Here is a 24,085-nt window from a genome sequence, read left to right on the forward strand (position 1 = left end):
CCACTAACTTTTTCAGTTTTAAAACCAGGTGCCTTCTGTCCCCGCTGGGGCCACGCAGCCGGCCTCCGGGGGTGGGCGAGGCAGCTCCGCGGACATCCCCTCCCTAAAGTGCTGGCCCAGCCGGGACCGACCCAGGAAACTGCCTGGGACCAAGAGGGTGTCACCAGAACAAGCAGGTGCAAAATGCACCGGGGAGGCCAAGGTCCTCCATGCAGTGTGGTCTGGGTTCTAAATATAGCCGCCTCGGCGTGAGTAAATCGATGCGCTTCACCTGCAGGAACAGAGCGGAGGACCTTCAGGAGGACTCTCTAAATGTGGCCCAGGATGAAAGCAAAGCTGTCCAGCTCCACGCAGAGCTGGAAAAATTGCCATTATGTAATAAGCGGATTCCTGGAAAGAGGGACAACCCCCATCAAAGAGCCAAAGACACGGGAACCGAATAAGGAAAAAGAAGGAAGCGGAAACTCAACACCGGCCCTTACGGGACTCACCCGAAGATCAGTGACTGCCCCTAAGGACTGGCCAGACCCCGCTAACCCAGGCCTCCGTCACCCCCAGCCCCGCCGGAAGCACTGGAGCCCACAGCAAGGACCGGGGCTCTTCGCGGACCTGCAGAGACGCTGAGAACATCAGGCGGTTTTTCAGAAGCTCCTGACAGCACAGCTCAACATCCTGCGCGCCAGGACCATGCTCCCCCCCCCAACCCCCCGCCCATCAGCAGGTAGTAAGTGACAGATGGAAGGGACCCCCTATTTGAGGGACAGAGAAGGTATCAAATGAGCCAGACTACAGATTCAGGCCCAGAGGGAGCCCAGCACCTCCTGACACCGGCTCGAGGTAGCATTTATTGCTCAAGAGGAGTGGCTGTCTCTCCTTCTGAAGGTAAGCGACACGGAAAAGCAGAGATGCCGGTAATTTCTAGTGAGGAGATGGAAGGTTCCTGACCCCTCCTGAAGAGATCTAGGACACCAGCGTTTAGAGCGTAGAAGTGAGCGGGCAGGTTTCTAGACCGGAAGGGTTTCAGAGCCAGGATCCCTGGCCTGCAGTCACCGCAGGACCCAGCAATGGTATCCTGGGCATTTATCCCAGAGAAATGAAAACGCATATTCACAGACTCCTCCACCAGGCTCACAGCAGCTCTATTCATACTAGCCTCAAACTGGAAAAGGCCTGGGTGTCCTGCAAAGAGTGAGCAGTCAAATCGTGGTGCATCCATACCAATTCCTGACAATCCCAATGTTGGTTAGGATATGGAGCACATAGAACTCACACGCTGCTGATGGGAGAGTTGAGTTGATATACAGAGACTCCTCCCTTGGCATAGTACTCAGCAATTTAAAGGAACCACCTACCGATACACGCAACACCTTGGATAAATCTCCAGGGAATGATGCGGAGTGAAAAAGCCAATCCTAAAAGGCTGCATAGTGTATGACTCCATTTAGGTAACCTTCCTGAAATGACATTATAGAGGGAAGAGGGATGGGGGTGTGGTTATAAAAGTGGGTGGAGATGGAGCCATTCTGCGTCTTGTCTGTGATGGCGGATGAATGAAGTTACAAGTAAGTGAAATGGCATGTACAATGGGAAACCCAAGACAAATGGGTTGTACCAATGACGTTACCATTGGGAGACACTGGGTAGGGCACATGGGGTCTCTCTGTGCTATTTCTTATAACTGCATACGAATCTTGGTTCTCACAAAATAAAATGTTTAACTTAAAAAACTGTGTCCAAGTCGAAATCCTTTCAGTCCTTCAATAAGCAGTCACTGGACACCTGGGGCACCAGGTGTGACGCTGAGCTGTGGCCCCTGCGTGAGCACTCGCAGTGCGGAGGGAAAACAAAGTGCCCAGGACTTGCCAGGAACAAAAGCAAAGAACACTGCGTACAGCCGATCTGGTCCACTGTCCCACAGCCGCCTGGTACTCCCTTCGTAAGTAGCATATTTGGTCGGCGGGGCGGGGGGCGGGGCGGGGCGGGGCAGGGGGGGTGCCCGAAGCAGAAGCCTGGGAGGTCTGCCACCCTCTTCTCAGCTCAAGACCCACCACCCAAACGCTGGGAGCCACCATCTACAAAGGACGCCTGCGAAATGCCATGTGTGCAGTCTGCTCCCTCTTCCCCGCTCCGTGGCGACGGGCCTCTCCTCTCCGGTGAGGTCAGACTGGAGGGGTTTCCAGCTCAGAGGACAGTTTGGTTTGGGAAGCAGTGCCCACAGGGAGCTATACATGCAAGACCACAAAGTGTTCAGCAGAACCGTGTTTGGGAGGGGGAACGGGCACACAGCATACGTTGCTGCATCCTCCCCGACCTGCTGATTTCACTTTTCTGGGGAAATCCTTCCCAAGTCGGTCTCCCCAGGTCCTCAGAATCCCCCCACTGAGATTCATTTGCAAGTTTTGCTCCAACTGCACCCAGACTCTGAGCGGAAGGCTGCTCTCCAGAGGGGGTGCTTCTGAACTGCACTCCCCCGCTCCAGGCAGCAAGAACCCTAGAGAACACAAGGTCACCCTGACCTTGCTACTGAGTGTGGGCCTTGAACCTGAGCTGTTAGAAATGCAGGCTCTCGGGCCCAGCCGAGACCTAATGAAACAGAACCAGCACTTTAACAAGATCCCCCAAGGATTCATGTGCTCATTGGGATCTGAGAAGCACCGATTCTCAACCTCGCTATATATCAGGACCACCTGGATTTTTCTCTATTTATTTTATTGTGAAATATTTCAAGACAGAAAAATAAAGAATAACATAATGAACATTGTAGACTTGAAACGCCTGTGTACCTCTACCCTGCAACAACCATTAAGTAATTTAGTTTATACTTCCTGCTTATATTTTTATGTTTGTACTGACCATGTACTTATTCAAAACAATACACAGTACTGCTTAGAATGCTTTAAAATTTCACACAAGAGAATACCATGCCGTGCCGATCTTCCTGCACTTAGCTTCTCTGGCTGAACAGTTTGTTTCTGCGATTTGTACATGTCGATACCTGGGGCTCCAATTCATTCGCTTACACTGCTGTTTCCTATGGTGTCAGCTCCCCGCTGGCCCCCTCCTCTGGCTGGACATTCCACTGGCTTCCAATTCCAAACAATGTTGTAATGGACACCCGCTTACATGTCTCCTTGTACACAAGGGCCATCATTTCCCGAGATCCACGCCCAGGAGGGCATCTGCTAGGTCATGACACGTGCAGCTTTATTTTTCTACATAGTGCCACATCTGCTTTCCCAAGGGACTAAGCCGGTCCTCCAGTAATGTCGTTCTATTCCACGTTGATGAGATGCTGTAGGAACTCCACTCTTGTTTATGTCAACTAGCCTGTGGTAGAATTGGCTTCATTGTATGTCATCTCACTGCAGTTCCAAGAACCCATCAACAATGCTAGTGAGGAGTCACTGTAAACCAGCGTAACTCTCCATCAGCAGCGTGAGTTCTGTTTGCTCCATATCCCAACCAACCCTTGGGACCGTCAGGAGTTGGTTTTTGTCAGTGTGAGGGATATGAAGTGGTGCCTCGCTGAGCTGTCGTAATGTGCATTCCTCTGACAACTCAATGGCTGGAACAGCTTTTCCTGTGCTTCCCAGCCCTCTGCGCTGCCTTCCCTGGGACTTGCCTATCCCATCCTTTGCCCACCCCCGTTTTGTAGGCTGTTGGTCTTTTTCCAATTGCTCTGCAGGAAGAATTTGTATATTCTGAATGTCAGCCCTTTTTTTACAGATACCTTCTTCCAGAGAGTGGTTTTTCTTCTTCAAACTGTTTTCCTGACATCTAATGCAGATATTTTCAGACTTTTCCTTTAGTGGTCTTTGTTTTTTGACTTAAACAATTATTCACCATCATGATGTCATAAAGATAGTTTCCTATCATTCCTTGCCCAAGTTTTAAAGTCTACTTAATACATTTTCATATAAATATATAAATGCCCAGTTTCACCCAGACCTCCTCAATTAGAATCTTCAGGAGTGGGACCTAAGCACCTATATTTAAAATATATATATAAAAATTCTAAAGGTAATTCTCAGAAATGTTGGCACACTCATTTCCTACCTGCTGGATGTGTACGGAAGTATCTCCGCCGTCAAGTCTCAGGAACCCATCTCATCTCTGTCCCCCTCACAAGCCCATCCTTTCTTTTTCTGTTCCTGAACTTGAAGTGCTCCCCAGTGGCTATCCTTTAAAGGAATTATCTATTCTTATAGCATCAATATTACTGACACATCTCAAACATACCCCTCCGGCCTTAATGACCTTTCCTAATTCTCCCAGAAACACCAGCAGCTCAGTATGTTTTTTCCAAAACTCATCCAATAACTTGGTTTCTCATTTCTGTTGGTGCACAATTATTTTCACAATCTCCAAGCTACGGAATCACCTTTGACGTCTCCCTGTCTTATAACCTCTACATCAATATCCAATATCAATAGTGATCATCTCCCTCATTGGACCAGCCCAGTCCCTCTGTCTCACAGGCCCTCACTATTTCACAGGTTCTTATACAGCCTTGCCAGTCTTCCTGTCTCCTTACATAGGATTTGAGGGTGAGATAATGGAGGACTTTGGGACACGCTATTTGTTATCACTAATCATGTGTAAGTGGAGACTGGAGAGCTATTTTCAACTATCTGATAGATGATAGGTGGACCTATATTTATTCAATAACTACTTGAATAAATATAGGTTGTGCATCCATACCACTTATTAGGAAGAAAATGTGTGTGTGCTTAAAGAACAACACAAATAAGAAAAAAAAAGGCTCTTTGTGGAAAGTTAGAGGTAAGCTAGAATTTGCCATAATAAAAAATTTTCTCATTTTAATAACATAGTTGTTGGGGAGGAAAAACTTTCCTCTACCCTGTTAGGTTCTGTGACTGGGGCCGGTGAATTAAAATGCCAAAAAAACAGACTAACAGGAGAAAAGGAGCACACATTTTATTTTTAATTTTACCTGTTCAAGGGCTCCACAGAGAAGCAAACCCAAAGAAGCAGTCAAATACTGGGATCTATATATCATTTTAACAAAGGGCAATAGACTGTGGAGAAGTGACTAGAGACAGAAGAAAAGGGATCTGGGGCTTCTAGGAGGGGTAAATCATGGAAGGTGAACACCTGGGGGAACTAATGGTCTGTGAGGGTGATTCAGCAAGGCTTGTGCATGAAGACTCGTCGTGGTGGCTCTCTTTCTCTGCTGGCAGTGCTGTTCTCCTCCTCTTGGCACAGGAGAGGGGCGGGGGCACCTTTACAAAAGGAAGTTCTGCCCTGCTTTTTAGGCAGATAGTGCGAGAGTGAGAGGTCTTCCTGTGTCTGCTTTTTTCCAATTGCCTAAATTCAGCTCAAAAGAATCCTTAGGCCAAAGCGGCGGGTTTTTTGGTGGCATATTTTGATCCCCTTCATAGCCAATACTAACATGAAACATTCTTCGTCTCAAACATAAAAGTAAAGGCTATGGAACTGACTGAATTTCACCTTGAGGTAAGCCAGTAGAGGGGGAAGGCCCAGCTACTTTTTAAACGACCTCTGTATCATATTCTGATTTTCTGGGCCAATTTAGATCCAGTCCGTGCTTATCTGTGCTGTTTTCCTCCAAGCACATGCAGAGCACGTAGTAGAAGAAAATCAGCTTACTCTGTGCTTTTGGGGTCAAACTCTATTTTTGAGAGATTTTCTAAAATTTTTACTTCACTCAGCTACTCTGATTCTGAGATAGTCTAAGAAAAGGAGACCATGAAACCATGGGTGAGGGAGAGCGGTGAGGTAAGGGGAAGGGGGTGCTCTTTAAAGAAAGCAAAATAGCAGATAAACCAAGCGTATAGAAACAGAGGAGGCAAGTACTTTAACTGAGAACATTTATTATCAGAGGAGAGATGACAAGACACAGCCAGCCTGCTTGCACGGCCAGAACGAGATTTATAAAAATGAGTGTTGGCCGAAGTGAATTTGGGGCAGGAGAGCCTAGACTCATTCCTGTTGCCCCTTAACAGCAATGATTAAAAGAGTGGTACTACCCAGTCCCTATTTATAGTGTGTCCTTATGGTGTTCTGTGCTGTACTTTGAGATGAGGTGAGCGTCAAAAATGGGTTGCTGGCCCATGAGGACTGTACAATTTCAAAGAATAGAAAACTTGAATCATCAAAGGAATACAGTTCTTAGTAATGGCAAAACCTCCTTGAGGAAAAATGATTGCTTTTAGCAATTATCCCTCGAGGGGATGTTGAGCTCAGTGTGAGCAGGGCATCTGCAGCCTCTGTTCCAAGCCAAGGGCCAGGATGTTCTGGCAGAGCGCGCCCATGCTCCTCCCCCACTCAACCTGTGACTCCTGCGAGGATCCACATTCCTCTCCCTTCAGTCGGGAGGCCTCCCTCCCTGGGCACCTCACTGTTCCTGCACCTCTGTGCTAATGGAGGCTCAGACCAAACCTCCAACTTGGCTCTTTCTCTCCAACCAACCGCAAACTTAGACTTCCAACTGCTGGACAGCGTTCTGTGGACCCCCGAGCAGCCCCTGAAACAAAACCGGCCCGGATCCCACTCACTCCCCCCGCTGCCTTCACATCTCAGTTATCAGAACCGCCATCTTTTCCCAGTTGCTCAAGGTACCAAGTCCAGAGTCATCTCCGACTCCTCTCACATCCAACATCTAGTCATCGCCAGGCCCTGTTCCTGCTGCCTGCACAGCATTGCTTTTGGAAGTTGTAAGAGGTTTGCATCAGTGTATTTGCATTTCATTCTTTGAAGAGATAACACACTCCCTTGATTCAAAACTAAAAGGCTGAACAGGGCAAAGCCTTCGCCTTCTGCCCTCTCAGCCCCGCACCTCCTCTCCCCACGGGATTGTTGGTGTATCTCCCAAAGATGCTGGATGCGTTTGCAAAGAAAGAGAAATACATATTCCCTCCCCTCCTCGCTTTACACAAATGGCAGCAAACCAAGCACAACTCTACTTGTTGTTTCTGTTATTTTTAAGTGCATATACCTTGGCGATCTTTCCAAATCAGTACCAAAAAGCTCCTGTATTCTTCCTTAGGGCCACATTGTATTCTACCGAGTAGATGGGCCCTGTTTTATGTAACCAATTCCCTAGATAGAGGCCCAGTAAACTGCAATGTGTAACCTTGCATGTGCCATTTGGCCCCGAGGACATGGGCACAATTCCACAAGGTCCCTGAGTCCCTTGTCCCTTCTCTCCTTTCCATTCTCACGTTCTCTGCGTTAGCACGGACCTTCCTTGGTGCAGAAGCCTTCTAACTGGCATCTCTGCTCTATGACCCTTAACTTACACCCAACAAATATATTTAGTGAGCCCTTTCTACATGCCAGGTACTCTGCTCAGACAGGCAAGAACAAGAGAATCAAACCCAACAAAACCAAACAAGCCTCTCCTAACCAGACCCACACAGATCCCTGCCTGTCTCACAGTTGTTGGAGTTTTGGGAACGTATCAGTAAGTCATCTGCTCCTTTCTCTATGTTTGGAATCGATTGGGAATTAGTGACAGGAGTTGGGCAAATGGAAATAAAAATATAAATTTCACTGTCAGAGTTTCATTGGCAAACAGCCCTAGAGCCCAGTGCACTTCCAGCTTACCACTCCTTTCCCCCAGGCTTAGAGCGGAAACAGTCTGCTCTCAGAGGGGCAGACACTTGCCTGCGTGGCTGCCGGGGGAACTGCTGTGTCACTCTCCATGTCAATCTCCAACAGGGGAGACAATGCAGACGGGGCTCTACACCTGCCTCTAGAAGACTCGGGTGGGTTTTCCCGGATGGAAATACTAGTAGGAGAGAAGACAACACACAGCTCTCTGGGCAACCAGATCCTGGACAAGTCTCTTAACCGTCTGCACCCCAGCTTGCTTCCTTATCTGTAAAATGAAGCTAACAGTAGCTACCTCATCGGGTTTTGTTTTTTTGTGTGTGAAGACCAAATAAACAAACGCACTTAGGATGTTTGCGCAAATGCCCGGTATGCAAGTAATCAATAAATATTTGTTGAGTGAATGAGTTAATGAAAGGGTAGTGCACAGAATGACAGTTCTAAAGGACCTCTTTCCAGCACGTTTTCCAGAGAACCTAACATCTGCAGCCGCCAATCACCAGAGCCTAACAGGATTCACCAATAGGGCCCAGAATGCGCCACCTCGGGCTGCTTCTTATAGGCTCTTCCGAAGTTCCACCCGCCCCTTTGATCACGTCAATGCAGCGCGATGCATTATGGGGCTGGTAGTCTAGAGAAGAGGCGGTGCTGGCTGGACCACTGTGAGGACAGTAACCCTCTGCTCTGAGGAAGGGAGAGCTGCTCTTGTCCCTGCCCCTCCTTTGGTAGATGGAGCCCTGGCGTCCCTTCTCTCCCTTCCAGCGCGCCAGGACTGCCCAGGGCTCTGGTTACCAGAGGCCTCCAAAAATCAGGAGCATTTTGCTCAGAACATTCAATATTCACTGAAATTTGAGATTTCAGTTTCAAATGAAGAAAATATTCAGTTCCCATATTCTCATAGACAGACCTCGGGGCCCTTTGCGGAAGGAGTGGCAGTTGTTCTGAAAGGTCAGCGGTGACCCCAGACGTCCTCTAGTCTCCGAGGAATCCATCCACAACAGAACTAGCAATTAGGAATTTATCCGAACTCTGTGCACCTTGTCTATTTAAAACTGCATCATCTCGTAACACCATAACAGCTACCAACAGCTCCCCATTGCCTAAGATATAAAGCTCCGACCTCTTAGCTAGGCACATAAGGTGCTTCGTAACTATTTCGCATCTCTTTATTGCGGTCACATTTTTTAAAGCAGCCTTTCTCAACATCTGCTGCACATGCGAATCACCTGGGGGCTTCATAAAATACTGGTATTTGTGTCCCACCCTAGACCTCGGGGTCCTGGAGGGATGGCGCGGGCTTCTGTGCTTTTACAGCCTCCAGGGTGATTCTCAGGGGCAGCCGGGTAGAGAACCACCGCTGTCGTGCCTGTCGACACTGCCGGGCACACTCTCAGGTTCCCTAGCCCAGCTCCGCCGTCCCCTCTGGGTAAAGTGCCTCTTCCCCCTTTCCTGCCTGGTGACGCGCATCCTGCCCACTAAGCTCAACTGCTGCCCCCTGCTCCCGTCCTCCAGCGGTTACTTCCTCCGGCCGCAGCGGACGCGTGCTTCTTCTCTGGGAGCCTGGGATTATTCGGACACTTGTGTTTCCCAGGAAAGGCTCAAGTGCTGGAGGAGAAGAGTCCTGAGAGCCCTCTTTACCCACTCCACAGCCACTGATCCGAATCTGGGGTGGGCCTCGGGCATCGGTGGTGTCTTAAGCCCCACAGGTGATTCTGACCCATCCCCCCCCCCCCACGTGAGGAATTAGCTTCACAAAAGCACTGGGTACAGTGAGCATCCATAAATATTTCTTGCATTGAATTGCTGAAGTGTCTCATTTGTTTTTTGGTTTAATTTAGCTTTACTGTTGAAAGTATTACAAATGTCCCCCTTTCCACACACCTCACTCCCCTTAGCCCCCTCCATCTGCTCCCTTCCTCTCCCCAGCCCTTCCCGGCACTACTGTCCGTCATGGGCTATGCCTCTATGCATAAACGTCTCATCTGTTGTTAAGTCAATCACATCTCAGCATTTAGATGCCTTTGATTCCCGGAGAGCTAAGCTCTCTGCCTTGTACTACCTTCTTCAATCACTTACTCACCCACTCATCTAACCAATATTACTGCACACCATCACAAAACCCTGCGGATTCAGGGGGAAACAGGAAACCATAGTTACCACCCTGTGGGGCTTAGAATCTAGTAACATAATAGTTATAGCATAATAATTATTACCACTTTTCTGAATAATGTAGGATTTCCCCCTCTATAAGGGAATACTCTAAGGGAATCTCATATTCTCTTATACCCCCAGTATGTTATAGAAGGCATTCTGTAGAGGTTTACTGAATCAAGACAACACATTTCGTAGCACATATCACAAATTAGTTAGCGTTCATTTGTGTGGTTATCTGATTCTGTCCCATGAGCTGTAAATGCCCTCAACACAGGAACGGAATCTGTTTTGCTCACTACGCTGACACAGGCCTGGCTGAGCAGGTGCTCAGTGAACACTGCTAAGTAAATAAATACATAAATACATGAGTAAGATATCAGTAAGAACAAAATCTGAAATCTCCCAAACCAATATCCACTCCTTCTCCCTCCCTACTCTCCCCTCAGAAAGGTCATTTTCTCCCTGAGCGCGGGGGATTTCGGGTCACAGTGAACATGAGCCCAAACAGAGGATGTTCTTCTACTTACTTACAGGGTGACCTGGGACTCGGCGTCAGGGCCTGCCGCTGGCCACGTCTGAAGGGGCTGGATGCGGAAGGAGAGAGACGACGTTGCTTTCCACAGAAGGGTCTGTGCGGCCTGACCCCCGCAGGACCCCTTCGTCAGCGGATCCATGGGTGGGCCTGGCGGCTGAAGCGCTGTGCTGCAGGAGGAGGGGAAAGGCACTGAGAACAGAGAACGACAGGCCCATCACTGGCCGAGGCTGGTACCCAGAGGCCAGCCCCATTAGTAAGGTAGGGCAGGAAGCCAAGGCACTCCCAAGACCCAGGGTCCCACCAAGCCCGCGTCACGCCCTTCCTGCATGAGCCACGGGGAGAGGAGGCACCGTCCACATCCACACGGCCCTCGGCCGCGAGTGAAGCCGCCCACCCTGTCCAGTCAGGGGGCGCTCGGGCAAAAGGAGGCCGGTGAGCATTTAAACCGCCACCGATGTGTCCAGGAAAAGGCAGCCCTCACCCCGCAAGGGCAGCTCTGCCTAGAGCAGTGGTCGCCAACCAGCGGGCCACGAGGTCTGAAAGGTTGGCGACCGCTGGTCCAGAGGGCTCCCGGAGAACAACCAGCGGGAGCCTCGTGCCATCACTGCGTGAGTCTGGGAGGGGGGCGGGGGGATATCTCCTCATCGGCAAAGAGCGGGCTTACGCTGGCCACGCCACTGTAGACAAAGAGGACCAAACCCACATTTCGAGAGGAATGGCAGAGCATGTGGCAGTGGATCGACACACGACTGCCCGTGGGCACACACGGAAACGCAGCCTGAAGCCTGCCTGCTCCTTCTCTGCCACAGACAGGCAAGCACACCAAGCCCAGCGACTCAGAAGTGGGACGTAGAAAGCACCCTGACAGCACTGGTCAGAAGGGACTCCTTATAATGTCTTCTTTTTTATTGAATTTATTGGGGTAACATCTATAACAATAAAAGCATAATATGCTAATTAGACCAGACATCCTTCCGGACGACCTTCCGGACGAAGCCATGGCGGTGGGGGCCAAGGCAGCCGCTGCGGCGGTGGGGGCCGAGCCCCTTGCACAGATTTCGTGCACCGGGCCTCTAGTTAGTTAATAAAAGTAGATAGGCTTCAGGTGTACCATTCTATAATAAATCATCTACCGGCCGAAACCGGTTTGGCTCAGTGGATAGAGCGTCGGTCTGCGGACTGAAAGGTCCCAGGTTCGATTCCGGTCAAGGGCATGTACATTGGTTGCGGGCATATCCCTGGTAGGGGGTGTGCAGGAGGCAGCTGGTTGATGTTTCTCTCTCATCGATGTTTCTAGCTCTCTATCCCTCTCCCTTCCTCTCTGTGAAAAATCAATAAAATATATTTTTTAAAAAAATAATAAATAAATAAATCATCTACCATATTTTCTGGCGTATAAGACGACTGGGCGTATAGAAGATTTTCCTGGGTTAAAAAGTCGTCTTATACGCCGGAAAATACGGTACATGTTGTATCATGTATTCACCACCCCAAGTCAAGTCTCTTTCCATCAACACTTATCCCCCCTTTACACTCTTCTATCCCCCTCCCCCCCCCCCCCCGCCATTTCCCTCTGGTAATAACCATACTCATACTGTTGTCTGTGTCTATGAGGTTTGGTTTTGTTTTTAATTCTCATCTGAGGATATTTTTTCCATTGATTTTTAGAGAGAATAGAAGGGAGGGGAAGGGGGAAAGAGAGAAGAGACACACACATCGACTGGTTGCTTCCTGTACTTGCCCCAACCTGGGCCAGGGATTGTACCTGAAATTGAAGCCAAGGTATGTGCCCTTGACTGGGAATCAAACCTGCAACCCTTTGGTCCGAGGGTCAATGCTCTAACCACTGAGCAACCAGCCAGGGCTTTTGTTGTTGTTTTTGTTTAATCCCTTCAGCTTTTTCACCCAGACCCCCTCCCCCACAGCTTACAGTCTATCTTTTAGTTTATTTTCATCTTGAAATAAGATTAATTCATTGTTTTAACATTTATTTTCTAGCCCTTTCATCTTTAAATTTGGTTTAAAAACACTTAAATGTTAGTTCTTTTAAACCTTTATCACCATTTAATTTTATCTTTTTGCCATACTTTTACCCCTAGTTTCTGAGTTCTTTTTTTATACTTTCATCTAATTCTTTAGCTTCATTTTCTGTTTGGATTCTGTCTCATCATTGCTAATTTTAATCCTTTTTCTCATTTCTGTTATCTTTTCTAGTCTTAACTTCCTAGTTTAAAAAATGTACATTCCTTTAATCTTCTGACATATTTTATCTTTATTGACTCACTATTTAACATAGTCAGCAGTTAGAGAACTTCTTGGAAAGATGGAGAGTAAGCGCTCATTTGCACAACTCCTTGGAATCCATGGGAATAAGCAAAAATAGCCCAATATTCGGAGAAAATTTATTGAAACAAGAGAATGGCCAAACTCCATATTATAACTCTGAAGATCTGTGTACACAATACAACGTTGACAGGCGGAAAGCAAACATTGGATTCTACCTGTAATGTGAGGGGAGGAAATGAGCAAGAATGCTCTCCAGGCCTCACCTGGAAGCAGGGGTGGGACTGGGCAGGAGCTGTTTCTGCCTCATCCCCTGCTGCCCCACTGCCCAGCTTTCTCATGGGGAGGGTGGCCTGACTGAGAAAGGTGAAGAAGAAAAAGTGTATCTTAGGAGCCACTTGAACCTCTTGACCGAAAGTTTATATGAACCCGAAGAAGGCCCGTGAGTCGGGAAATCACGCCGAGTCAGACCCTCTCTGAAGGGACCTGTTTGCCCTGAAGTGGGGGGGGGGGGGGGGGGGGGGCGGAGCTGAAAATTCAAGGGAAGTCCTGAGTGGGGTCACCCACACCACAGCACAGGGACTCTGCCGATGGGCGGACAGCCTGGGGAGCGAGTGCACACAGGTGGCCCGTTCCCACGCCTCTGTACCCTCCGCCCTCCAAGAGGGTCAGGACCAGAGCTCCAGCTCGGGCTCCGGAAGCCAAGGTTCACTGTTGCTCCGACGAAAGGGAAGGCGGTCAGGGGAGTCTGCCATGTCATTAGCGGGCAAACCCAGACCCAGACGGAAGCGCTCGGTTCAAGGATGAGCATCAGGCGTACGCGAGCACAGGCCCACGGAACCAGGCTCCGAAGCCGAGGGAGAGGACGGATCGGAGGACTTTCAGCGGGGCCAGGTGAACAACAGAACAGCTTTGTTTTCTCAAGAAAATGAAAGGTCAAGATCTTTCTGAAAACAAAAGATCAAATAACACGAGGCAGACCTCCAAGGCTCCAGCATAAAACTGCCTGAACGTGGCAGGAGCGGCTCATTCTCAGTGAGGGGGGGCTCTCGGGGCAGGGCCTGAGGAGAGGGCACCAGGGGTCAGGAGAGAACCCCTTGGGTGGGGTGCTTCTGTGTGTGGGGGGTATTACACCGGGGACAGACAGCCCTCAGAAGCCACAGTTCAGTTTTCTCCTCTTTGTTGGGACTCCGAGCCCTCGGTGCGCGCTGAGTGTTAGTATTGCGAGTCTAAACGGAGGGCGGTCATGAGCAATGTGGCCGTCTCACAGTGAACCCTCTGCCGCCGGCCACGGGGGCCTCACAGTGAGCCCTCTGCCGCCGGCCACGGGGGCCTCACAGTGAGCCCTCTGCCGCCGGCCACGGGGGCCTCACAGTGAGCCCTCTGCCGCCGGCCACGGGGGCCTCACAGTGAGCCCTCTGCCGCTGGCCACGGGGGCCTCACAGTGAGCCCTCAGCCGCTGGCCCCTCACAGTGAGCCCTCTGCCGCCGGCCACGGGGGCCTCACAGTGAGCCCTCAGCCGCTGGCCACGGGGGCCTCACAGTGAGCCCTCAGCCGCCGGCCACGGGGGCCTCACAGTGAGCCCTCTGCCGCTGGCCACGGGGGCCTCACAGTGAGCCCTCAGCCGCTGGCCCCTCACAGTGAGCCCTCTGCCGCCGGCCACGGGGGCCTCACAGTGAGCCCTCAGCCGCTGGCCACGGGGGCCTCACAGTGAGCCCTCAGCCGCTGGCCCCTCACAGTGAGCCCTCTGCCGCCGGCCACGGGGGCCTCACAGTGAGCCCTCAGCCGCTGGCCACGGGGGCCTCACAGTGAGCCCTCAGCCGCTGGCCACGGGGGCCTCACAGTGAGCCCTCAGCCGCTGGCCACGGGGGCCTCACAGTGAGCCCTCAGCCGCTGGCCACGGGGGCCTCACAGTGAGCCCTCAGCCGCTGGCCACGGGGGCCTCACAGTGAGCCCTCAGCCGCTGGCCACGGGGGCCTCACAGTGAGCCCTCTGCCGCTGGCCACGGGGGCCTCACAGTGAGCCCTCAGCCGCTGGCCACGGGGGCCTCACAGTGAGCCCTCAGCCGCTGGCCACGGGGGCCTCACAGTGAGCCCTCTGCCGCTGGCCACGCGGCCACCGAGAGCTCCCGAGGGGGCCTGGCAGCCCGGTGACACGGCCAGGCCTGCTGAGGCCCAACGATGCCGCAGAAACGGACCACGGGAGGATACAGCTGTGGCACAGGGGCCGGCGCACACGCCGGTAGGCAGATCCCTGGAGCAGAAACGGCATAAAAGGCAACAAGGTCTCCGTTCCGGCTCCTTCGACGTGGCCGGTTCTCCCACGCCAGTAGCGTTGATCGCGGAGTTTCAGCCGTGATTCCGCGAGGAACGGGGGAACTTCCGGGAGCCACACCCTCTGCCTTGCACAGTTGGTCTTGTGCTTTATTCCCTGCTCAGACTGTGGGCTGAAAGCGACCTTAACCCAGGCGCAAACCATCACTCCGCCGCCCTTCCAACCGCGACCAGCCCCGGGGGTCGGAGCTGGCTCAGCGGCCCCGGGAGCAGTCCCTGCAGAGCGGGGAGCAGTGGGAAGACAACTTCCCTGTCCCCAAGTCTAAACTGCCCCCCCCACACAGTCACTCTGTCCTGTGCCCTTCTCCCTCCAGCACTCAGCACCAGCGAAGTCATCGTGGTTACTCCGTCTTCTACTGGCGCGTCGTCTGCCCTTGTCCACGACAAGCTAGCTCCCCGGCAGCGGGCACCCGTCTGCCCGTGCCCCGTTCCCCGGGCCCAGCACACAGAGCTCAGTACACACTGCTGTGGATGAGTGACTGTGAAGGCCAAATACCCGAGGAAAAGGGCATTTGGAATAGCCAGGCTGTCAGGCCCTTTTTTGACTGAGGTCACTGGTGGCTGCAGGCACACGGCCCCGGTGGGACCTGCTCAATTTCTTTGCCAGTCGCTGAGGGGCAGATTGGCTGCCCGGGACGCGGGGGCACAGCAGTTACAGGCACTTCCCCTGGCATGCTGCCAACTTCTGGTCGGTGTGTCTAATGCATTTGTGTTTTATTGCAGAAGGATGCTGTTTGTGGCAGATACTGTGGGACGACTGGCGCAGTCCCCATTTCAGCCCCGTTCCAGAGTGAAGTTGGGAAGTTAAAAACGTCATCGTCCTGACCTCCTTTGCAGGTCCGAGTCTGGCTGTGATCTAGATTCCACAGCTCGGGTGCAGGCAGAGACTCTGATCTGGCACGGAGCCAGGCAGACTCGGCGAGAGGATCCGGGGCATCGCCTGGCGCTTGCAGGTCGCGGCAGAGCCGCTGTGGCTCTGGAGGCTGCAGCTCCCTGGTTCTGAAGCAGCAGCGCAGCTTTGGGGCGCCGAGCAGGCCGCAGCTGCCGCGTCCGTCCGTTTCTTGTGAGGCGGCCGCTCTCCTGAGCCGCAGAGGCAGTGGTTCTGGCGCTGGGAGCTGCTCCCGGGAGCTCCGGCTGGAGCCTGTGCCCAGGCTGCCGACAACTTTGTAAGCACTTCCTTCCCGGGGCGCTGTTAAGCCCGTCCGCTTACCGCAGGCAGAGTGGACTCGGTTGGAAGCAACAGATGACCGAGTGACAGTCCTGGTGACGCCTGGCCGGGGGACTTTGAGCCTGCCAGTTCACGTGACCCCACGGCGGCACGTCTTCCTTCCGGCGGGTGCAGTAGCATAACTTCCAGGGGACGAGAGAGGAGGCTGTGCTTCCATTCTGCTATGTGGGTGTAAGAGAGCTTGACCCCAGCAGGGCGCCAAGGGAGCCGCTAACTGCGGGGGTTCTGGGCCAGGCTGCCCTGGGGCTGTGACCCCATCTCTCTCCCGCACCTGCTCAACGTCGCCTGAGTCCCTGCCAGCACCGCCACCAAAAACTGTGGGAGCCGCTCTGCGTGTCGCTGCAAGCACCTCAAAGTGGGGAGACGCTAATGCTTTTCACATCTCCGGTGATGAAAACTGTGCTGCCTCCTGAAGTCGGCCGGCTAGCTGGGAGCGCTGGGGGCTGGGATGCACGTTCACGTCCTGAGTCCGAGCTGAGCGGTGAGCCCTCCTGCCCGCTGCGAGGGGAGGTCTGGCCCGGGGCACACGCCGAGTGGGCCTAATTCCCGTTCCCCGACACCTTTTCAAATGTGGGAAGACAGCTATTATGTCCTCTGTGCATTTTCTCTTTTTCAAGTAAAATACCCACTCCCCTGCTGAAATCTTTTCTCTTTACTGGCTCATTCCCATCAGATAGAAACATCTTTATAAAGCAAACGCAAAATCAAATCAAATCAATTTTTCAGCTCACATCCCTTCCACCCTGCGGAGTTGGCGCTATTCACCGTTTCCAATTCCTCTTTCATTAGAGCCTGAAGCCAGCCAGGGAGACATTCTCATCCTCACTCTCCCCAGAAACGGCTCTTGTCAAAGGCAACCAGTGGCCAGTTCTTAGTTCTCTTTTGTTTTTATTTATTTAATTGATTTCAGAGAAGAAGGGAGAGGAAAACAGAGATAGAAACACCAATGATAAGAGAGAATCATTGATCCACTGCCTCCTGCACGCTCCACCCTGGGGATTGAGCCTGCAACCCAGGCATGTGCCCCGACTGGGAATTGAACCGTGATCTCCTGGTTCATAGGTCGACGCTCAACTACTGAGCCACACCGGCTGGGCCCAATTCTTAGTTCTTCATTTTGTTTGACCCATCAGTAACATCTGACACAGGAAAATCACTCCCTCTCTGTTTTTAACAGTTTATGTACACTACTCTCCCCCAATAAAGTATTTTAATGACCTCATGTGTCCATGACACAATGGCTTCACATTTAAGTCTCAAAGTCTAAATTTTACTTGGGATTTATATGAATAGTTAACCAAAGTTCATCAAAACACAGTCATTCTTCCTGACTCACAAAGTTTATTTATTGACCCCCTTTTCCTAAAGATTCCTGTTATCCTACCCACCCACCCCCAATTTTTATTTTTTAACCTTCCCCTATTTGACTGTGATTCACAGTCACACTAAAGAACAAAACAAAAACCATGATGTATTCTTCACACACTCCTGCCTGAGGGCCCACACCTGCACTGTCCAATAAAGCAGCCACAACCACGCTTGACTGCTGAGCACTTACCGTGCGCGCGGTCGGAATCGAGGTGCTGTGAGAGTAAAAGACACACCGGGTTTCAGACCGTACGGAGAACAGGGTAAATTATCTTCATTATTTCCAACATCGAACCCAGCTCTAGAGACAGCCAGATGTGTGGTCCATCTCCACACCTGCATGTGGCGTTAGATCCACCCCCACCCCCACCCCCGGGAAGCCAACGGCGAGTCGCGCTGTGTAGGCCAAATCCCTTATAACTTTCCGACAGCGTTATTTGCCAGACTCCATCTCTGTTCAGATCTTCGGTTCTAGAAACCAGACAACCAAACATAATTTCTCATATTAACCTTCCAAAGCAAAACTAATTTGACTATTGTCTTCCTCCAAGAGAGGAAGCTGGTTTGTATTAACTTAACCTCTTTAGTGGGTTATAAAAGATGGATGATTTTTCCTTCTCGTAGGAGAGCAGACATAATATGAAAATTAATTTTCTCCTGTTGGCCCTAAGAGCCCATTATGTCAGCCCCAATACAAGACAGCTCTTCATAGTCCTTCCCAGGAAGTCTGCTGTTTTTCCAAAAGGAAGCTGACAGCAGCACTTATTTGTGATTAAACACTTATGGGCCTGACACAAACAAAAAGAATCAGGGCAGCATGTGGAAGAATGAGGACGATGGAAACACCTCACACTGAAATACTTGTTTACAAAACCACCTGGGAAAAACGTGTCTCCTGGGAAAAACAAACACAAACAAAATCTAAGAATCTGCGTCAGGAGAAACAGAAGGAAGAAGAAAAGAAGGCAACCCAATGCATAATGGGTAATTGTTCTTTTCTGATCCTATCTGGCCTGGAAAACCATATTCGGGAACAAGAAAGCATTTGTCTTGGCATCAAATTTGTTGTCACACGCGTGGGTATGTGCATTACTAATAAGGGAGCCACTGTGTAGGAAGCAATATTTGGGAAAGTAGAAAATATGTTGTTTTCCATTTGTAATTCACAATCTTCTGTCTATGTAGGGTTCTGCACCCACTGTGGCTAAACATAGTAAGCATACTTTATTCACTCAACTAAGGTAGACTTTTACGAGAACTTAAAAAAAACAACAGAAACCCCAATTCTGTGGCTCTGGGGTGACATCTGGGTTCTGTGCTTTGGAAAGCTTCCCAGATACAATGGCACTATTTTTTTTTTTTTTTTGCCAACCCAGTATCCATCACCCATTCTGGTAATAGTGCTGTGATTCTTTCTTTGGACAATCACTATCTGCTGGTCTCTTGTGGATGGAAGTGATATAATCCCCCAGTCCTGCATGGGGTACATGACCCAGACGCAGCCAATGAGCATGTTTCACCCTTGTCCGGCCAAACCAGTTGGTTCAGGGGTGAGCACAGAACCCAAGAGATCCATCCAATGAATGTCAGGCCCGAGATAAGGTCTGGAACCGCCGAGAAAGAGGCCCGATCTTTCTGTTGGGATTGTGCATTGGCGGCAAGTGAGCCTGGAATAGTTCACTTTCTCTCCCTCCACGAGGAAAGGCTTCAGCAAAAAAGAAAGCCAACCCAGAAAAGAAGAGAGACGACTGGTGACATTATTTGAGCCCCTGGATCGACCCTCTCCCAAAGCTTGGTCTACCCTAGCAAGTTCCAATTGCATAAGCCAATCATTCTCTTCAGCTTGTCATTCAGAGCTTTCGATAATCTTAAAAAAAAAAAAATTAGCCACTGGCAAGGCACCAATCAGAAAAGATGTCAAAGAGTTACTAGTCCTGCTTGTGGCTGAATGATTGGTCAGGGGTGATCACAACCGGGTGGCCAGGAGTAGGAACCATTTGCCTGCTGAGTCTGCACCCCACAAGCCGAGCCTCTACTTTTCACCTGGAATCAGAACCACAGGCCTTGCTACTGCAAAGGGCTATGAAAGCAGAATCGTGAATGACGGGTGACAAGTATAGCGAGGTGCGCTTCCACGCTGTGATTAGGGGAAGATAATAGATCTGCCCAAGAACTGGAAGGCTTGCCTGATGACATGGCGGGCGCCCTGCCCTTGATGTAATAGAACATAGCAGTTGGGTGACCGGCTGCAAGGGTTGCCGTAGAAAAGATCCCTGCAGCGCCCCGATGGAGTGGTTCTCAAAGCATGTCCCTGGGCCAGCAGGACTGGCACTACTTGTGAGCTTGTTAGAGAGACAATTCACAGACCCAGCCTCACGCAGGGAGCCGCTGGAGGTGAGGCCCCGGAACCCGTTTCAGCAGCCCTCCTGGTGATTCTCACGCAGGAGAGGAGCGGAACCACAGTTCCCTGAGCCCCACCCCCAGGGATTCCAACTGAGTAGATCTGGGCTTGAGCCTGAGAATGTGCATTTCCAACCAATGTCCAGGGAAGGCGGCTGCTGCTGGTCCGGAACCCGCTGTGTGCACCATGTCTGAGGCTGACCTCGGGGATGCCTCAAGTTCCACCCGCAGAGTCTCTGATCTTCAGGATTCGCCTTGCAAATCGGATCCTACTAATATGTAACCCTGTCCATGCCGTGGCTCACTGTATCGGCGCCATGAAGTGTTGCTGCCAAAGTGACCGAGTTCAGCTCCAGGAGAGTGACTGCAAGTAATTCAGGCTCACGAAATGTGTTTCCTGATCATCACAAAGTCACCAAAGAGAGCAGGCATATTTTTTGAAATAAATTTTAAAGCAACAAAAGCATGAGGGAGACCTACTGACCTCCCTCAGACAAACGAGGTGTTTCTGCACCTCTCACCTCTAAATCACCCACTAAAATGTTTTTCCCAGCCAATCCTAACCAGCGTCCTGTGTACCTACCATCCTCCTCCTCAACCCCTCTCTTCCTAAATCTGCCCTCAGAAAGGTGAGAAAGCAAGGCGGGACCTTGCTTTGAGGGCCGAGGAGGAAGAAAACTTGAACGGGCGGAGCTAAAATGTTAACAAGGCCAGGGAAGGGAAAGGCGGAGAACTTTCAGATAAATGTTAACCATTTTTGTCCAGAAAAGTTACCATTTCGTATGCTTTGTGCCAGACACTGTTTTTGGCATTTTGTAGAAACCAATGCCTTTAAAGCTCACGTCAATACTGTGAGACAGGTGTTACTGTCATTTTTCAATGAGTTCATCAAGGCTCAGAGGGGTTAAGCAACGTGTCCGAGGCCACACACACAGCAAGTGAAAGGAAGAAACTTGAACTCGGGTCTGTCTCATTCCAAAGCTCTTGTTCTTGAACACTCCCTGATACGCCTTCCCACAAATCCGGACACACACACCTCTAGGGCAGTGGTCGGCAAACTCATTAGTCAACAGAGCCAACTATCAACAGTACAACGATTGCAATTTCTTTTGAGAGCCAAATTTTTTAAACTTAAACTTCTTCTAACGCCACTTCTTCAAAATAGACTCGCCCAGGCCGTGGTATTTTGTGGAAGAGCCACCCTCAAGGGGCCAAAGAGCCGCGGTTTGCCGACCACTGATCTAGGGCAATGGGTTTAACGGTATAAGCGCCTTGTGATACAGCCTCCAGATTTTGCAGCTGGTCTTTCTCTCGCTGCTACTGCCTGGGTGCCTGACATCCTTGCTCCCGTACATTCATCCTGCGCTGTGTCTGCCCGCCAGTTATCAGAGCTGCCACGGGATATTTAGCAAAGGCAGCTACCATCCTAAAAGAAATGCCTCTTTTTCCACAAGATGATTGAGTAAATATGGTTAAACCAGACTCTGAAAGGCCCCAAACTTAAACTTGGCATAATAGGACGTGCGAGGTGAGGACTTCGGAGTGAGGGAGGCTAATCTGGCAGCGTGCCCACAAACGAGGAGAGGTTCTCACCTCCAGCAGAATCACCCGCAGAGCATCCACACGCCCATGACCACCCTGGACTTTCTGGAACAGTAGGCCTGGGGAGGGACCCGCACACGTGTATGGTTAAGAAGTTTCAAGGTGATTCTTCTTCTGTTGGCCTAAGAGCCCACGATGCCTGTCCAAGAGAAGGTAGCTTAATAGGCTTGCTTACAAGTAAGACCATTTCGATTAATAGATTAAACAGGGATTTTGTTTAAAAACAACAGGAGAAATTGTAGGTGGACACCGATTTGTTTTAAGTTAGAGAAGTCTTTCTAATCAAGCACAAACAGGAGGAATAAATAGGTCTGAGCACATTTTTAAAAAGATAGTAGCCCTGTTGGGTGTGGCTCAGTGGTTGAACATCGACCCAGGAACCAGGAGGTCACCGGTTTGATTTCTGGTCGGGGCGTTTGCCCAGGTTGTGGGCTCCATCCCAAGTGGGGAGCGTGCATGAGGTAGCCAACTGATGATTCTCTCTCATTATTGATGTTTCTCTCTCTTTCTCCCTCTCCCTTTCTCTCTGAAATCAATAAAAATATTTTTTTTAAAAGATAGTAAAAACTTTTATCAAAAAATACCATAAACAAAGTTAAAAGGCAAATAATGAACTTTAAAAAAATCTCTGCTACATATTTGACCAAAAAAATTAATTCCCGCAACTAATAAATAGTGCTCCAATCCAATAAGGAAAAAAATAAACATTCCAAAGGAAAAATGGGCAAATTTCATGTATATATTTCATTAAAAAACAAATATAAACTACGAATAAATATAAGAAAAGTTTCACCTCCTTACTAAACAAAGAAATTAAAATTAAAACAAGGTACAGCTTTGGTCAATATTTATAAATGATAATGCCTCGCATGAGATGAGTAAAAGCAGGCACATTTATAAGTTCTTAGGAGAACTTTGAACTGGTACAACTTTCTAGTGGGCAATGCGGCATTATGCCAAATGTTCATTTTCTTGGATTCAATAATCCCCATCATTTCTATGAATTTATCTTAAGGAAGTGATCACCTCTTCAGACACATGCAAACACACATGGATTCAACGTGTCCTTAGTAGAAGTGAGAAACTGGCAATGAACTGCATTACAGTAATCAAGGATGAGTTAAATAAACTGCCCTCCAATAAACAAGTTATTTTGATGATCAGAAAAGTGGCAACCATTACTTCGGAGGTTTACACGATAATGTCATGGAGTGTTACTTAAAAAAGGCAACCTCTGGTGGCCAGGAAGTCATTGAGTCTTTCAGGCGTGATGTTATGAGGACAAAGGAGGGGGTGATAACAGTGAGGAAAAAATAATTTTCCTACTTGGTGCTGCCCAATATTGTAAACATGAGTCATATGTGGCTACTTAAATTTAAATTTAAAATTCAGTTTCTTAGTTGCATTAGCCATATTTCAAGTGCTCAATAGCCGCAGGTGGCCAGCGGCTACCGTATCCAGCAGCACAGATTACGGAATGACTGGAAGGTTCTACGGGGCAGTGCTGATGGAGACATTCCTCGTCACCCCTGGATCCAGTCTGGACCCAGCTTTGGGCTGGTCTCTCCAGCCTCCTCTCTTGGTACGCTCTTTCTCCAGAAGAGCAGACACCGTGTTTGTCTGGTTCTCCCAGTCTAGTGGGGGAGACGTGTTACCCAGGGAATTACCCACCATGAAGAGCACAGAGCTCCCCCTGGGGTCAGGGAAGTCTCCCCAAAGGAGGAGGGGGAGGCATCCAGCAAGCAAAGACAGGACTCCTCTCAGGAGAGAAAGGAGCATGATCTGAGCGAGGCACCGAGGAGGAAAGGCACAGCATCGGAGCGGACCTGCCAGCTGGCCGGGCATTTCATCCTTCAACAGTGTCTGTGACGGGCGGGCCTGACCAGGTGCTGGGACAGCGGTGAACAGGCACCATTGGTCGCTGAGCCTCCCATCCAGTCCTGCGGGAGCGCGAGGGTGAGGCAAGGCGTGCAAGGCCCTCACACCTCATCGTCAGGATCCTACGTGCTTTTTAGCCAGCAACGGAACCTCTTTGTCCTCAGTGAGGACCCGAGTCCTCCCCCTGTCTGTCTCCTGGTCCCGACCCCAGTGCCATCCATCACTGCTGCCAGGTGGGAGAGGAGGGGTGCGGTGGAGGGGGGCGCGTTAAGCAGCAGAGGGACAGGGCGCACAGTTTGGGGAGGACCCCTGGCGGCCAGGGAGGGTGTGGATGGGAGAGGAGGAAGAGGGAAGAGGGACGTCTGGTGGGGCGGCCGCTGGAGTCACCTGGAAGCAGCGCGGGGAGCTGAAATGGCAGGAGCGGAGAAGGCGCTCCGAGTTGGAAAAGGCGCTCGGGACTGCGTCTGGCCGAGCGGAGGGAGCGCCCCAAGCCCGTGTCTGCGGGGCAGGTGCCAGGGGGAGGAGGAACCAGCGTTCCCCGGGCCAGAGGCAGGGGGCCGGAGGGGCAGGCAGCCCGGCCGGCCCAGAAAGGAAGCCCGCGGGTCGGAGAGGCTCCAGGGCCCCCCCTGCTGGGGGCCTCCCCGCGCCAGGATGGGCGGGGCCGTGAGGCAGCAGGTGAGCGCTCCCCGCGGGGCGAGGACCGAGGCC

At 50.8% G+C, this 24,085-nt stretch overlaps 1 protein-coding gene across 3 annotated transcripts in view; it reads right to left on the bottom strand.

Moving 5' to 3' along the window:
* Window positions 1-24,085, bottom strand: part of GARNL3 (GTPase activating Rap/RanGAP domain like 3) — a 102,973-nt gene that overhangs the window by 78,287 nt on the left and 601 nt on the right. For 2 of the 3 annotated variants that reach the window (XM_079790132.1, XM_079790131.1), the window contains exon 2: window positions 10,282-10,452. In XM_079790132.1, coding sequence (XP_079646258.1) covers window positions 10,282-10,452 — 171 coding nt within the window. Of the gene's footprint in view, window positions 1-10,281; window positions 10,453-21,490; window positions 21,682-24,085 lie in introns of those variants that run through there. The other variant, XM_079790133.1, reaches the window with a different exon arrangement.

Source organism: Cnephaeus nilssonii (assembly GCF_951640355.1).
Source record: "Cnephaeus nilssonii genome assembly, chromosome: 14".
NCBI lineage: Eukaryota > Metazoa > Chordata > Mammalia > Chiroptera > Vespertilionidae > Cnephaeus > Cnephaeus nilssonii.